Source organism: Gobio gobio, assembly GCF_949357685.1.
Source record: "Gobio gobio genome assembly, chromosome: 11".
Classification (NCBI taxonomy): domain Eukaryota; kingdom Metazoa; phylum Chordata; class Actinopteri; order Cypriniformes; family Gobionidae; genus Gobio; species Gobio gobio.
This window is the reverse complement of record NC_137104.1, coordinates 49,755,992-49,773,634: the sequence shown is the minus strand read 5'-3', so window position 1 is coordinate 49,773,634 and position 17,643 is coordinate 49,755,992. Positions and strand designations below refer to the sequence as shown.

The window sequence follows — 17,643 nt, the reverse complement described above, 5'->3', positions numbered from 1 at the left end:
CTGTATTCATGCTTGGTGAGCAATTTTGCGTTGTAATCGGAGATCATATTATCTAATCTACACTGGTTAAGTCCACAAACACGTCATTCCCCGGAGATACTGGCAAATTAACAAAGGCTTGAAACCTCCACACGGAGAGACTCACAGCCTTGAGACGACGTCTAGAAGGACCCGCAGGTGGACGGCCTCCACGAAATATGATCTATAACACACACTGGCGTCTGATCAGCAGCGTCTGGGCCTCTCGGCGGAGGAAACGAAACCTATTCCCAGACTCTCGCTGCATATAATTCAGGAGTCCTGAAAATCACCCTCGCTGACCTGTGGCGAAAAACCAGAAGAGAGAGAAAACAAACTCCAAACACTCTTCAAGAAACACCATGTTTAATTAAAAGGTAACTGGTCTCTGAAATACAACCGGTAAAGGTTTCACAAGTCAACAGGCTAAGGTAAAAAAAAAAAAAAAAATCAAGATGTTTACAATGGTGGGTGGCGACGGCAGTAAAAAATCTGGATGAAACGCTTCAGAAAAGGGTTTAAAACAACACCAGGAGGTGGAAGTGAAGGACAGACGTCTGCAGCTTTGTTTCATGTCTTGTTTCCTTTGGCACGGGCCAATGTCGGACATTTGTTTCATTTCAAATTCAGCTTCCTTGTTCCAAGGATTAGCGGTCGGGCTTGATTTGCTGTGGGGCACCAACAGAGGCCGATGCGGAAACGGGCCTTTCCGAGCGCTCTCAGTTTTGGGTTTGAAACCAAACCTGTCTCTCTTTTTACAGCGTCAGTTACTGTGAACTCCAGTCCAGTGGGAATCTACGAGCGGCTGGATGTATTTTTCTTCTAACATAAAAAAGGCAAAACATAGCTCAAACACATATTATAATGACATGTTCAATATCAGATCAGGCACTTGATTCCTGCCAGCAACATGTCGGTGTCCTCAGAGAGCAGCGAGTCTAAAAAAACTCATCGAGTCGTAACTGGTGTGTAATTTCTGGGCTAGAAAACTCGAGGTTGTGGCTGTTTTTGTTTCGTTCTCTAGGTGAAAAGACGGACTGTTCCGTCGGCCCCTGAGGAAAACACCCAGGGTTGAGTCGGGTGGAAGGTCACATCGAGGACCCCGAGGTCGTGAGTGATGGCGTGACCCTTCAGAACCTTCACTGGAACAATCAGAGGATTCTGCAGCAAGTCACTGTAGAATAAACACACACACATTAGAAGGGTTAGAATGATTCAGAACAGGTTCGGAATAATGATTTTCATGACGTTTGGCTCCACTAACTGTTCTTGAATATCTCAATTCGTTTCTGCCAATGGACATTTCTTCAACTATGAGCACTTTTATGAACCAGGGGCTGATTTTTATTAAAGCTAACAGATTTTTTTCTTATTATATGAAGGTCATATTAAAACCATCTTTCAAACATTTATTTTAGCTAATTGTCTTTTATGTACACTTTTTTACTTTTGAAATGATAACATTTAAAAAAGGTATATATATATATATATATATTTATTTCCATCCGTCATTTGCATCACAAATTTAACTATTTGAACAAAATTCACTGATATTAGCCCTTATCAAAAGTTAGTAGGCTATGCTTGTTTCAGAGACTTAACGGCAAAATAAAATGAATAAAACGGCGCTCAAGTAATTTAATTTTAACATTTACACTTAAATATTAAAGCTAAAATAAAAAAGTAGAATAGGATATGATCTACCTTAGTAAACTAGTCTAATTTTAGACTAGTCAACCATCCTGTATCTTAGTAAAGAGTAAACTAGTAATTTTTTTAGACTAGTCAACCATCCTGTACCTTAGTAAACTAGTCAATTTATAGACTAGTCAACCATCCTGTACCTTAGTTAACAGTACACTAGTCAATTTTTAGACTAGTCAACCATCATGTATCTTAGTAAACTAGTTTATTTTTAGACTAGTCAACCATCCTATACTTTAGTAAACTAGTCTATTTTTAGACTAGTCAACCATCATGTATCTTCGTAAACTAGTTTATTTTTAGACTAGTCAACCATCCTGTATCTTAGTAAACTAGTCTATTTTTAGACTAGTCAACCATCCTGTATCTTAGTAAACTAGTCTATTTTTAGACTAGTCAACCATCCTGTATCTAAGTAAACAGTAAACTAGTCAATTTTTAGACTAGTCAACCATCATGTAATCTTCGTAAACTAGTTTATTTTAAGTCAATCATCCTATACTTTTGTAAACTAGTCAATTTATTGACTAGTCAACCATCCTGTACTTTAGTAAACTAGCCAAATTTTAGACTAGTCAATCATCATGTATCTTAGTAAACTAGTTTATTTTTAGACTAGTCAACTATCCTGTATCTTAGTAAACTAGTTTATATTTAGACTAGTCAACCATCCTGTACTTTAGTAAACTAGTCTATTTATTGACTAGTCAACCAGCCTGTACTTTAGTAAACTAGCCAATTTTTAGACTAGTCAACCATCCTGTATCTTAGGGCCCTTAGATATTCATAGAGGTTCATGATTTTGAACGAAATTTTGTATGATTTTGCTTAGAAAGCCTTTCTTTAATGTGAATTTCAATTTGTATAAATTGTCTCTTAATTTTAATCAACGTTTAATCAGATAAAGGCCTGGATTTAATAAATAAGAAGCAAATAGTCTATAGCAGACAATAATCGCGGGAGCGATCACATGCTTTACACATGAACCGAATCGCGTCTCAAATAAAAGGAAACTCAGTAGCTACTTGTCTCACAAACATGAGAAATATGCAGCTTAAAATGTCCACTTTTAAATGTAACGAATAAAAAAATAGTCAAGCAATGCGCACTGTTCAATAGTGGCAACGATATGCGTCCGTTCATTCATTCTTGTCAAAGACGCTGACGTCAGACGCACGGCCGTTTACAAACCAATCAATGTCCAGATGCAGCCCACATAGATGATGACGAGTGGACGCAAGTGCGTCATGTAAAGTTCTTTAGTCCACTCACATAATTGCAATGTGAAACCAAACCAAAACTAACCAAATATATAAAATGTCTCAAAACATGAACTTCGGTTCGGACCTTGGTGCCGACTTTCAGGTGTGAAAACGCCCTCAGTAAACAGTAAACTAGTCATTTTTTAGACTAGTCAACCATCGTGTACTTTAGTAAACTAGTCTATTTTTAGACTACTCAACCATCCTGTATCTTAGTAAACAGTAAACTAGTCTATTTTAAGATTAGTCAACCATCCTGTATCTTAGTAAATTAGTCAATTTTAGACTAGTCAACCATCCTGTACCTTAGTAAACTAGACAATTTTAGACTAGTCAACCATCCTGCACATTAGAAAACAGTAAACTAGTCAATTTGTAGACTACTCAACCATCATGTATCTTCTTAAACTAGTCTATTTTAAGACTAGTCAACCATCCTGTCCCATCCCAACAGAAATAGTTTTTTTTCCCCTAACAAAATGTGGTGAGAACTGCTGGCCAGTATGAGGGCCATAAAGGCCATAAAACAGTGAATTCTGGAAATATGGTTTGCTGTATATGCATCAACAGTTTGACTGGAGAAAGTAAGAAGTGGAAAAATAACATGACATCCTGAGTTTGAGTTTAAAGAGATCTATTAAGGCCAGCTGATGAAGGGTTTTCATCCAGATCTGGCTTGCCCTCTACCGTACACGGATCATTAGCTCCGCTCAAAGAGCGTTCCTGACCATACTGCCGGAATGATAGTCTAACCCTGCAGAAACACTGGACACATGCCCGTCAGACAGACAGAGAAGAACAAGAGAGAACGACACACAGTTAAGAGAGATCACCACACTACTCACACTATTTGTGCAGTAAGTACTGCACACTGTATGCAAGGTTTCTATATGCATGGAATAGCTGGAAGACACTTAGGGCGTTTTCACACTAAGCTCATTTGGAACCTGGTGCGTTTTCTCCCTTAGTTCGGTTTGTTTAGGCATATGCGGACACGGTAATCGCACTCGGATCCACACGTAAACAATCGCTCCGAGATCGCCTGAACGATCCCGGCCCGATTGAAAATTAACTCAATCCGAACAAAGCAATCTGACCCAACGGACCAACAAACATAATTCATAACGGGAAATGAGTTGTATAAAAAGCAGCAGTGTCTGATTCTGTGAGTGACCACTACAGTTATCACAGTTGAAAACCAAAGAGCATCTTGATGGATGATGCAGAGGAAACTCTGACCAATAAGAGGACAGCTTTACTCGCATCCGACTTGCATAAACATATTTTGGTAAGATTTAAAATGAAGCTGAACCATGAAGAATATGCAACATTTTAACAAAGCAAGTCTCTGTTTCAAAACAAAGCAAACGTTCTACATGTCTGAATACACCCTAAAATAAGCACTATACAACTAGAGTACAGAACACAGTTTCCCACAATGCAATGCACTTTCCTATTCCAGTGTGAAGAATAAACCTGCTTTTGTACTTTTTGTTACTACATTATTTGATTGGACTGTAGTTAAAACAAGTTAAAACATTTTATACACAAAATTAGATAGTCAAATAATTTATTAATGCAATCTCCTCTCCATAACACTGTGAATTAAACATGAATATAATGAATCTGATCAGACTGTTAAGAGGTTTCAGACACTATTTAAATATTAATAACTATGAACTTAATACATAGACCATGACTGGACACCACTCACTGAATTAAGCATGAGATACAGATTGAAAACTATATATTTAATATTTATATAATACTGCACAACATTTAAGTGCATGCCATTATATTATATTTATTTAGAAATATTTATATATTTTAACTCGTTGGCAGTACACATATGCAATGATACATTTTACAATGTAATGTTTATGGCATAAAATCATAATATATTGATTTATAATATATTTAATTCTTAATATTTATATATTTTAAAGTGCCAGCAGTACACAGACATTAACTTTTTAGTATTTATCACTGCATACAGTTGTAATGTATCAATATTTATACATTTTAAATTCAGAATAGAATATTAGCTTATTAGCCTTTGATTTTAAAAATAACATTGAAACAGTATGATTTATTACACAATGAACCTTTCAAACAGTATTACGCTTCACTGTCACATGACCTAATTTCAGAGTTTTGGCAGTCCACTAAAACAATGAGCCACTAAATCACATCTGATATTAATTACAGTTCATTTGTCACACTGGAAATGGAAAGTCAAGTCAAGAGCATTGCAGGAAACGGTTTTCCTTGAAATACACTGCATACTGACCATATCCAGGTATAATATGCATAAATAAAATGAGCTTACAGCATACAAGTGTGCATACTATTTACTGCAGCAACAGTTTGAATAGTTTGGTAGTACCCAACAATAGAACGGAGAGGAATTAGAAAATCAAAAAAGATAGAGGAAAAGGTGAACCAAAACCCGATGAGGAAGACGATTAGACTCACTTGTAGACCATCCCGTGACAGACGATCACACTGCCGTCATCAGAGCCGGACGCGAACAGCGGGTAGTGGTTGTGGTAGGCCACGCTTCTCAGGGCCTTCTTGTGATGCCTGCATGGACAGAGACACAAGACAGACCCGTCAGCGTCCCGACAGCAGAGGGACGTTACACAGAACCGCTCCACGTCCCAAGAGGAGACATTCATTCCTCTGACAGCGCCAGCGTTAGCAACAATTTCCCTCGAGTCTGACCCAGACTGCCCAAATTATAAAAACCTGCTTGTGCTGACTCACCGGAGAACTTTGTACGGTTTTGTGGACAAGTCCAGATCGAACCAGGCCAGACGACAGTCGTAGCTGCCGCATATCACGTTGTCACCTGTGGAAAACGGGAAAGAGAGAAGAAACAAATCACTTTTGACTTGCAGAGACAGAGATTAAGCCAGAACAACTTTCCTCTGGTCAACACTCATTTTTATATAATATACTCTAACTGGCGGAAGAATGTGTTTTCAAAATGTTACAGTTCATAATTGTTCACCCAGAAATGAATTTCTTCTCATTTATTCAGTCATCTCATTCCAGACCCATATATCTTACTTTCTTCACACTAAAGTATTTTTTAAAATCCCCAAGCCTACGCTGGATCTCTAATGCTCCCAAAAGGACAAAAGAGCACCATTAAAAGAATCCATGTGACTTGAGTCATCTGAAGTCAAACGACAGCTTCGTGTGAGGAACAGAGCGACACTTAAATCAGCGTCCACTCAAATCTTCCCCTCCGCCGTAGCTTCCAAATCTTTATGCATTATATTGGACAAAACTTTCCATCGTCACATTTTTATGTACATTTTGAACCAATGCAAACAAAATGCGCAAAATGCAATTAGACATGTGAATAAACTAAGATTGTAACACATTTACTTATTCTTTGATGCACATCAAAAAAGGTCATGTTAAATGTTACACAGACATAAGTAGGGCCCTATGATATCCGCGATAAGGGAAAAAGCGGACTGCATCGTGGAATCCAGACATAAAAACATAATCTACTGCATAAGGTGGAATTTCATAGAATGTCAAATTTGAGATGAATAAATTAAAAGCAGGTCAGTAGCACATTTAAATCAAATCGAGATATAGACTAGTGTCTGTGAATATTAAGCCGCAAAATATATGAATCCTGCATGTTTGTGTCTCTGTATGAATGAATGGTTTAATTTACCACACACACACACACACACTGAAGTATGAGGACATGAGGTTTTCACGGAAACCCGTCAAAATAAAATGTTCGTTTTTTTTTAACTTGAAGACATTGTGACAGAAATATATTACTGTTGTACAGTAGAATTGCGCTACGTCTCAATGTAATATTAATACTAACACTAATAATAATAATACAATATTATTAACAATTTTTTTTTTTTTTTAAGGAATAATACATTTTTCTTCCATTTTTTAATTTTAACAGTAAAGCTCTGTTGTGCAGCACTTTGTTTGACAAAAATGTTTGTTTTATTTCCTATGATTAAAAGATAAATTCATGTTTTATGCCTTCATTAAATTGCCAGGAAAATTAAAATACACACCACAGAATTTCTGGGGGAAAAAATTCATTTTTTATTAATTAAATTAGTTAGACATGCTTTTTGATAATTAAATTTGAATTAAACCATTAAAATGGAACACAGAACATTTTAAACAGAATTTTGTAAAAAAAAAAAAAAAAAACATTATTTAATGATGAAAAAATTACATCTATATAACAAAAGTAAATAAATAAATAGTCCCATAGTATTCAATGGCTGAATGTAGTAGGTGATTTCATATAATAATGTAAATGTAAACTCATTACTTGTCTGAATTTCCACATTATAATGGAATCATAAGCTACTAGTCATAAAAAGAATTAGGATCCTTGACCGATTAGATTGAAATGCATCCATTCCAAATTGGATGAAGGGTCCTCAATATTTTGGCCCTTACAAGACATAATATCATAAAATATAATCGAATTAAGGTCTACTGTACAGTAGAGATGTCAGTTAAAGGGTTAAGTTATGTTTTAGGTGGGATATTATGAAAGCAAAAAGCACTAAACAAGACGAAAAATCTTGATTTATGAACCTGTTAACACAGTATACCCCATTTCCCCATTATATGTACTTACCAGTCCCTCCAGAAAAACGTGATTATGCGATCGCGTGATTTAACGCATAATCAGCCAAAGTCCGCATATTCATGCGGGGGCCGCATTTTTTCAAATACGCCGCACTTTCGCCGCATAAATTGCCTATTTCCGCGTGCAAAATATGCGGGGCTATCATGATTTCATAATCCCCGCATTTTCGTTGCAAAAAAAGTCATATATATTAGCAGAAAGTTGAAACATTTTCGTTTACTTCACACAAGAGCCGCCATTTCCGCCTATTGCCATGGGAATGTTTTGAAGTGAAGTGATTACCCGACGCGAACGTCATCGAAAAGCTTCAAACCCCGTGGAGAAACCATAGATACCGGTGAAACCATGATGAAGCACAAACTCCCATTGGCCAACAAAAATAACAGCAAAAGAGCAAAGCAGTTTCCCTGTGTGCTGACTGATTTCAAAACACAGCATCATGAAGCTTTGAAACGTTATGAATCAATGAGTCGATTCAGCGGTTTGAAGCGTTATGAATCAATGAGTTGATTCAGCGGTTTGAAGCGTTATGAATCAATGAGTCGATTCAGCGGTTTGAAGCGTTATGAATCAATGAGTTGATTCAGCGGTTTGAAGCGTTATGAATCAATGAGTCGATTCAGCGGGTTGGATCGCCAAAGTCACGTATTTCAGCAGTTTGACACGCGATCCGAATCATGAATCGACTCGATGATTCATAGCATCATGATGCTGTGTTTTGAAATCAGTCATCACTATATAAGTCGTTATTTAGTTTTTTTTGCACACAATACTATTATCGTCGCTTCATAAAGTTATTGTAGAACCACTGTAGTGAGATGGACTTTGTAACGACGTCTTTAGTAGGCTACCTTTTATGGGTCTTGAGAGTGTACATTGTGCCAATGGAGGCCTTTCTGAGCCATCGGAATTCAACTAAAATATCTTAATTTGTGTCCAACAACAGAAAGGGAAGTCATTAATGACAGAATTTTCATTTTTAGGTGAACTAACCCTTTAAGAGATTGCACTTTGTGCATTGGAAGCACTCAAATGTCTGTTTTGTATAGCGACATCTGTAAAACAGGAAGTTATTTATACATTTTTTCAGAAGTTGTAGCATATTCCTTTTGTAAAGCTACAGAACTTGATTGACTAAATGTTTTGTAAATTTGAGCCATTATTAAGGTCTTCAATAAAACAAGATGAGAACTTAAATATTCCAGCACTTTCTGTGATGTAGTGCTTTTTTTCTCTTTCTCATCAAACCGCAGTTTTTGCAAGTTCCCGCAATTTTATCGCATAAAATTGCATAAATATCCCGCATTTTTCATCGCATTTTTTAAGAAAACATGCCGCATAATCAAGGATTTTTGCCCGCAACAATCACAAAAAAAAGCCGCATTTTTCTGGAAGGACTGACTTACAAGTCATTTGCCCACATAAACATGCATTTTTGTTAAACTTTTAATAAATTGCTGTTAAATTGTATACGTTTCATGTTTCAATTAATTAGACATGCTTTTTGATTACAAAAATGTAATTTAACCATTCAAATGGAGGATTTTTTTTTTATAAAAACGAAAAAAAAAAAAAAAAAAAAAACAGAATCCAGAAAAATGTTGACAGAAAAAACTAATTTGGGGAAAAATAAAACGGGTTTCAAAGGGCTCTACATAAGGCATCTGCAACCAATCGCTTGCAAATATGAGGCTGGATTAAATAAGAGACACATTGGCTTCTCCAGTAACTACCACTTATATTTTCTTTTCTGTTTTTCGCACCAATAACGGTTGTTAACTAAAACTAAAGCCAAAAGTTAATAGAAATAAAGTGGAAATGAAAGAATTTTTTTTGCCTTTTTTTGCAACTGACTGAAATAAAATGAGTTGAATTTTTAATATTAAAATTTAAGAATTTGCACAGGTAAATCTCTTTGATGCCACAGGAAGTGCATCAGATTGATCATTGCGCCAATTCCCATTAAAACGGCTGGATTTTGCCATGCCATGATAGATAATCATTTGAAAACCCAATTGCATGTAAAACAGAAGCTTTGTCCTGAGATTGTCCAAAACTACAACTTTTGTGCTTTACTGAAGGAAGAAAGAAAGAGTTTATGAACGAAATGAGAGCGAGTAAATGAACCCTTTCAGAAACGGCCAGTTACGCACCTGCCGGGTGGACGGACATGCTTGAAATCCATTTGCAGTTGGCCATCAGCTTCTTGGTGAGCTCCTGTTTGATGAGGTTGTAGACTCGCACGTAGCGCTGCGTGGCCACGAAGAAGTAGGGCCTGACGGGGTGGAAGGACACGCACTGCACCAGACCCTTGCTCTTGCGGAAGGGGTTCTGCGTCCGCCGCTTGCTCACCTGGTGGATGACCACCTGGAGGTTGCTGCTGTTGTCGGGCATGACGCACGCCAGGTAGTCGCCTTTCCCGTGCCACGTCACCTGCCTCACGGCCTTCAGAGAGACAAGAGAGAGAAAGCAGGCTGGAGGTCAGAGGTCAAAGTCATTCTGCGGTAAATCCGCAGACGATTAATCCAATTATAACCTCAAAGACACGCTGGGGCTAAATTTACTGCCGTTATTAACACCGGCTCGGCCTCTGCCAGTCTGCCAACGCGTGTCGCTGCTTTACTTTTTCCAGTAGTTTTAATTGGACACTAGAGGCGTCTTAAATTTCTTTCCATCTCAGGAAAAAGACGACCACAGGCTTGCGGCTTCTGCCAAGAGTTAAAAGCCTCTGGCTGCCGCTCACGTGAGGGACGGACGGACGCTCTCAGAGGGGATGAGAGAAAGACATTTTCATTTCTATTGTTAACTGGAAAATACTGAATTGAGCGGAGGAGAAATTCGCCTGGCTAATGGTTATCTTGATGATGTCATTCCTGCGAATATATCAATACGAATGAATGGTTACACTTTACCGTAAGGTCTGTTTGTATGTGTTTTGATTACCTTGGGGTGTTTGAGGACGAGGCGGTGACCCTGCTCGTGACCTTCGCCCTCTGAGACGGCCCACTGAACAGGCTGATCCTTGGCTTCCTCTGGCTCCTCATAGGAAGAGATGAGCTGATCCGTAGCGGAGCACAGCAGCCGGTCGCCCAGACCAGAGTTCAGGAGGAGAATCGTGTCATCACTGCACACAAACATCCTGTTAAATCTCATCTATCACTCCACCCGTTTATCCAGCCATCCTCATATCCATCTACCTATCTATCCATCTACCAATCTATCTATCCATCCATCCTATCCATCTATTCATTCTATCCATGCATCCATCTGTTTATCCATCTATCCGTATATCTGTCCATCCATCCATCCATCCTATCCATCCATCTATCTATCGATCCATGCATCTATCTATCTATGCATCCATCGGTTTATCCATCCATCCATCCATCATTCTTTCGTTCCATTCATTCATTCATTCATTCTATTTATCTATCTATTCTTCTTTCATTCCATCCATCCATCCATTGGTCTATCCATCCATCCATTATTCTTTCATTCTATCATCCATTCATCATTCTATCCATGCAAGTATTGTTCTATCTATCGTTCTATCATTCATTCGAGAATTGTGTCATCACTGCACACAAACATCCTGTTAAATCTCATCTATCACTCCACCCGTTTATCCATCCATCCTCATATCCATCTACCTATCTATCTATCTATCCATCCATCCATCCATCCATCTACTCATTCTATCCATGCATCCATCTATCCGTCTATCTGTCCATTCATTGTTCTATCCATCCATCAATCATTCTATCTATCGATCCATCAATCATTCTATCGATCCATCAATCATTCTATCCATGCATGTATCCATCCATCCATCTATCTAATTGTCCATCCATCGATCATTCTATCCATGCATGTATCTATTCATCCATCCATCTATCTATTCATTCCATCCATGCATCCATCCATCCATCTATCTGTCCATCCATCGGTCTATCCATCCATCCATCATTCTTTCATTCTATCATCCATCCATCCATCATTCTATCCATGCCTGTATTGTTCTATCGATCATTCTATCATTCATTTTATCCATGCATGTATCCATCCATCCATCCATCCATCTATCTAATTGTCCATCCATCGATCATTCTATCCATGCATGTATCTATCCATGCATGCACCTATTCATCCATCCATCCATCCATCTATCTATCTGTCCATCCATCGGTCTATCCATCCATCCATCATTCATTCTATCATCCATCCATCCATCATTCTATCCATGCCTGTATTGTTCTATCTATCATTCTATCATTCATTCTATCCATCCATCCATCCATGCATCCATCCATCTATCTCCACACTTCCATCCGTCCATCTATCCATCCAACCTACCTACCTAGCTATTTATCTAACATCTTTTAAACTAACTTACCAACCAACCAACATCATAATGTGTATCTATGCATTTTATCAAACACTATTTATCTAACTTACCTTCCTAACCATAATTTTAACCAACCAACTAACAAAGGACAAAAGCTGGCTAAATAATAACGAATACTAATTTATATACTTATAATGTTATTGGTCTTTCCTGATGCTGACTAAAATAAACACTAACTAGTTAAGTGCAGCCGTAAACTATCCAAACAAATGCTGCAGAACTTCTGCTGTCAAATAATCAACATACAAAAACATACAGATGAACATCAAATAAACTTTCAGGTGGAGATAACAGAAAAAGGAGGCGGGTCTTACTAGCTGACAGCCACCAGACAGACGGAAGGATTGGGATTCCAGGCCACACACTTCACAGCCCCGTCCACTTCCAGAGTCTTCAGGCAGCGCCCCGTACTGACCTCCCAGAACCGCACCGTACAGTCATCAGAGCCTGAGGTCAAGGGGTCAAAACAAACACTTTGACTCAAACATATTCAAATTTGTTTACAAACTACTATTCTACACAGAATTCTATAATGTTTGGGAAAGAAATGTATTAAGAGTAAATGTGTGGATGCAGACAGCTCTCAGACCCGGCGGTCTCCAGCACAACAAAAGCGCTCTGTCAGCTCGACGGCACTTCCTCTCTCATCGGCACACATGGAGGATAACTCATCCTCGCTCTAACACAACCACTATCACACATACAGCAGCACTTTGGCATGAGCAAACAGTAATAATACTAGACTACTGAAGGTGACAGAGACAGAGAAGTCGGGTTTTTTATATATGTGCACTACTGCTGTTAGACGGTCATTATTCAAAAGAAGAGCCATTTATGTCCACTGTATGCATACAGCATGAGTAAAATGTCTAATAATGAATAGCTGATAGTATGTGTTAACATAGGGGTGGGCGATATACCGGTAGCAAAGACTATATATAAAAGCAAAAATAACTATATTGAGATATATATATATATATATATCATATGATGTAAGAATTTGGTCATATCGCCCATCCTATGTTAACATGCCCTTTTCAAACCAAATTCAAAAATCCAGCACCCAGCTTAACTTTCATGAATAAAAAAACTTTTTATTCATTTTTTATCTTAAAACATCAACCGTGTTAACATTATTTTGTACAGTAAACGACTCATAATTGAAAAGTGGACAAATATTAACCTTAAATGCTCCAAGCTGCACAGAACAACAGCAAATTTAACCAAAATACTCTCATATTTCCCCATACAAAAGCAATGAATTACAATGACATCATTCTTTCATCATCATTCTCTTTTTTTAATCACTCTTATGTTTGCAAACTACAGTTGTTCATAAAACAAACAATATTAAGATGTCACTCATCTAACTATAATTTAAACTGATAACTGAATAGCTGAAAACTTGCAGCAAAATCAAATGTTAAAATGTTTTTTACAAGAAGCACCGAGTTAAAAAATTAAACCGTAAACTTCCTTTATATAATATAAATCATAGGATATAAGGATATAATCATATCCTTATCCATATAATGAAGGCATATAATTATAACATCAAAATATATATATATTTTTTGGATGGCATAATGCAATTTATCCCATCTTGACGCATTATCTTTAAATTCAATCATTTTATCGACGGCTCAGTTTCATTGGACAGATGGGAAACCCCCTCCTCGTATCGGCCACACATCGAAAGCTGCCGTAAAATCTCATTTTAACTTTTATACCTGCATGCTTCATAAACGCAGGAAAAAATCAACACGGGGGAAACGGGCCGAGCCCGGAGGGTGGAGTGTAATAACTCCAAAAGCCATAATCACTTTTTAAGTATTGAGCTGTATGGCGACAGATATAGCAGGAGGGACGGGCTCTGCGGCGGACACCCGCTGGCGGTCAGAGAGGCCTGTCTGGAGCGCACAGATGTGTGTGTGTGTGTGTGATGCAGGGGACACCAAGTCTTTCCTGCACACGCTCAAACATGGACTATGACCATAAATAAATGGGAATGACGGTAATATTTGCCTTTATGGAGGGAAAAAGCAGCAATAATGTTAAAAGTCCATTTTATAGGACAGTAATGGCACTTTGAGACCGTAATGTGTCCCAAAGGATGACAGAAATGAGACGTTAAAGTCAACAAGAAAAAGCATTTGCAACCCATTTTACCTTCCATAACGTGACATTTTGGAGTGAAATAGGATATTCAAGAAGGAAAAAATGAAGTCTATTAAAGAACAGGACTTGAATTTATCAGTAATTGCTCGTCAGCAGTGGGAATGGAGCCCGACCTGAATGAAAGCTTACTAAAACTGTTCACAATGGATCAAAATCAAAGTATTTAGGCAAAACGGTATCATTTTCATTTCATGTTGATGTCATACAACATTTGCACGGCTATTTTAAGTCTATAATGGCTGAACAACTACAATCTTAACTGGTCATGTCATGACCACTTTTTGATTTATTTCCCATAGTTTGTATCCGGAAACACCCAGGTATGACTACAGTTTCTCACACAGCGTTGTGCGTGTTGTGTAGCATGTTTTTGGGAGCGTATGGATCTCAGGCACAAGCACTTCCTGTGGTTAAGCAGGGCTCCCGCCGAACACTCTGATCTCTTTCAGCCGCTCTGTTAATTTGTAGTTGTGTTTTTGGACCCAGCCCAAGAGATTCATTTTTATTTTAAACTCCAGCTTTATGAAATGCGTCCAATGTTCATGGTTACATTCGATCCCCACGTCTCTTCATCAATCTGTCTTTTTTCTCACAGTTACACCTCACCTACAGCTAGGTGTTAATTACAGACGTTGTTTTCTTAAAGAAATTAACTTATATTCAGCAAGGTGACATACTGAAGTGACATTAAAGACTTACAAATTATTTCGATTTCAAATAAAGCGGTTCTTTTTAACATTCTATTCATAAAAAAATCCTGAAAAAAAAATGCATCTCAACTGTTTTCAACATTTGCTATGTTTCCCTCCAATGTTGCAAATTGTACTTATGCACAAAACTGGAATATCGCATAAAACATCTGCGAATAAAGGAGCGCTTGCACCCCATGTGTTCAAGAGAACAAAATCGGAGAAGAAACTGGCTCTTTTTTCCTCCAACATAAATCACTACAGATGAAACGCATGTTCTCTTGCGTTCGGATTCTGGTGTTTGGGAACATAATTATGTGAGACGCTTCTGGGAGACAATAACACCAAGTCATGTTGATTTCAAAATGATCAAACCAACATTCAAGATGCTGTGCGATGCGATTGGTCCACTGGTTAGTCCAGATATCAAATCACATCCTCTGTTGAGGCAAAGTCACTTGAGTTTTTTGTTGCTGTGCATTGTGGGATTTATTCTGTAAATGTGATTCCATCTTAGTTTAAGCACCTGCGAGTGCGGGTATAGAATTTATGCGCATCTTAGTGTGTCCATCCAGTGTATTTTTTATGCGATATCTCAAAATGTGCATAAACATAGGATGGAAGGAAACATAGCTATTGATAATAAGAAATAATGAGCATCAAATCATCATATTAGAATGATTTCTGAAGGATCATGTGACACTGAAGACTGGAGTAATGATGCTGAAAATTCAGCTTTGATCACAGGAATAAATTACATTTTAAAATGTTTTAATGTTTAAAATGGTGAGAATTAGAGACTTTTCCCCAAAATCATTTAAAAATCTTAACCCTAAACTTTTCAACAGTATATATTATATAGCATCCAGCCACAAGTTTAGGTTTTACAATAATTTTAAATAAAAAAAAAAATTATAATTCAATTTAAAAGTATTTATTAAGCAGAAACACTCATCATAAACAACTTCTAAATATTTGAGATCCCTTATATATGGTAAAATCACTTCCATGCACAGCCTCTGATGACGCTTCATTAATGAAACCAATCAGCTCAAAGCACTCGATAAATGAGTCTCCAGAAAGCGAGGTCTGCACACGCGGATCACAGCGAGTTCATGGTGTCCTGAGTGACAGAGTCAAGCTTCAGTCTATAATGTCACCGCTCGTCTTCGTTTCGCCACATCATTAGAGAGGAATGCCAGTTTGAGGCTCCCTCAGGCCATGATCTGAGCTCCGTAAACGTAAATATGTACACAGTCGAGTAACCTCAGGCCGTCCTCACCGCATTCTCTCATGCTGTAGACTGCAATCTGACTGTAGCGCAAAAACTGTAACTGTAGGCTTCACGTGCTGTAATTGCAGCGTTTTCGGTTTGCAAGACTGTAAACCAAATTCTTGTGCGATTCTCATCATTGCTGCATTTTTGACGTCTTTAGAAAAAAATGACAAATCTTCTAAAAATATTCTCTTCAATGTGGGAATTTCCACTTGTTTTATTGCTAACGGGTGAAAATTGTGAGCCTGAACACTTGGTAAAGTTTCGAGTTACAAGCCAAAGCTAGAAGCAAGTTTAATACTTACATTTCCATGTCAAAATTGGAGGTCCCGCAAGGAAGTATTACATTTAAAGGAACACTCCACTTTTTTTTTTAAAATAGGCTCATTTTCCAACTCCCCTAGAGTTAAACAGTCGAGTTTTACCGTTTTTGAATCCATTCAGCCGATCTCCGGGTCTGGCGGTAGCATTTTTAGCATAGCTTAGCATAGATCATTGAACCTGATTAGACCGTTAGCATCTCGCTCAAAAATAACCAAAGAGTTTCGATATTTTTCCTATTTAAAACTTGACTCTTCTGTAGTTACATCGTGTACTAAGACTGACGAAAAATGAAAATGAAAATTGTGATTTTCTAGGCTGATATGTCTAGGAACTATATTCTCATTCCTGCGTAATAATCAAGGAACTTTGCAGCCGTGCCATGGGTGCAGCGCCGCAATGATATTACACAGTGCCTGAGAATAGGCTAACTTCCGTCAACCTAACCAGCGTGACAACCTGCTTACACAGGGAGCGCTGGGGACTATTCTCAGGTGCTATGTAATACCATTGCGCCGCTGCACTCATGGTACGGCAGCAAAGTTCCTTGATTATTATGCAGGAATGAGAATATAGTTCCTACAGTGCTTCCCACACCTAGACTAATTTGTGGCGTGTGCGCCACAGAATCAACACCGGCCGCCACAAATTGCGCGTCATTATTCATTCACTTTTTTAAATCTCACGCCAAACTGCCAAACCTGCTTTTGGTATGAACTATGAAAGTCTAAGCTTTTAAAATTGAATACGAAATTCAAACAATAAATAGCGTTTTGGCGCTAATGTGGCATAACAGTTAGAGTCAGAGGCGTTGAAGAACAGAGTTGCGACATGCTCTCGTCTCCCGGCGGTGCGCGCAACGCATTTGAATGGCTTAAGCTGATACATAACAGTTTTACTATACAGGTATTTGCAGCAATTTTTTATTACGTCAACCATCATATTATTATGGAGAGTGATGGAGATGCAACATTGTTAACATTAATGTTTTTCTTGTATTTAGCCCTCATTGCTTACTAATTGGTCACACTCATACTCATTGGTGGTCAAATGTGACCATACACCTTTTTCAATTTTTCAACTAAATAAATGTTCTTTATTTTAGTTTAATAATATTTAAATTACAATTAGTG

At 37.8% G+C, this 17,643-nt stretch overlaps 1 protein-coding gene across 1 annotated transcript in view; it reads right to left on the bottom strand.

The window, feature by feature from the left end:
* Nucleotides 1–362: 362 nt before the first annotated feature.
* The window catches only part of bop1 (BOP1 ribosomal biogenesis factor), a 105,249-nt gene continuing 87,968 nt past the window's right edge, over nucleotides 363–17,643 (bottom strand). The window contains exons 11-16 of the mRNA XM_079829862.1: nucleotides 12,361–12,493; nucleotides 10,585–10,765; nucleotides 9,795–10,086; nucleotides 5,751–5,835; nucleotides 5,460–5,567; nucleotides 363–1,192 (exon numbers count right to left, since the gene is read on the bottom strand). Of these exons, the coding sequence (XP_079685988.1) occupies nucleotides 1,039–1,192; nucleotides 5,460–5,567; nucleotides 5,751–5,835; nucleotides 9,795–10,086; nucleotides 10,585–10,765; nucleotides 12,361–12,493 (953 nt within the window). The 3' untranslated portion in view covers nucleotides 363–1,038. The remainder of the gene's footprint in view (nucleotides 1,193–5,459; nucleotides 5,568–5,750; nucleotides 5,836–9,794; nucleotides 10,087–10,584; nucleotides 10,766–12,360; nucleotides 12,494–17,643) is intronic.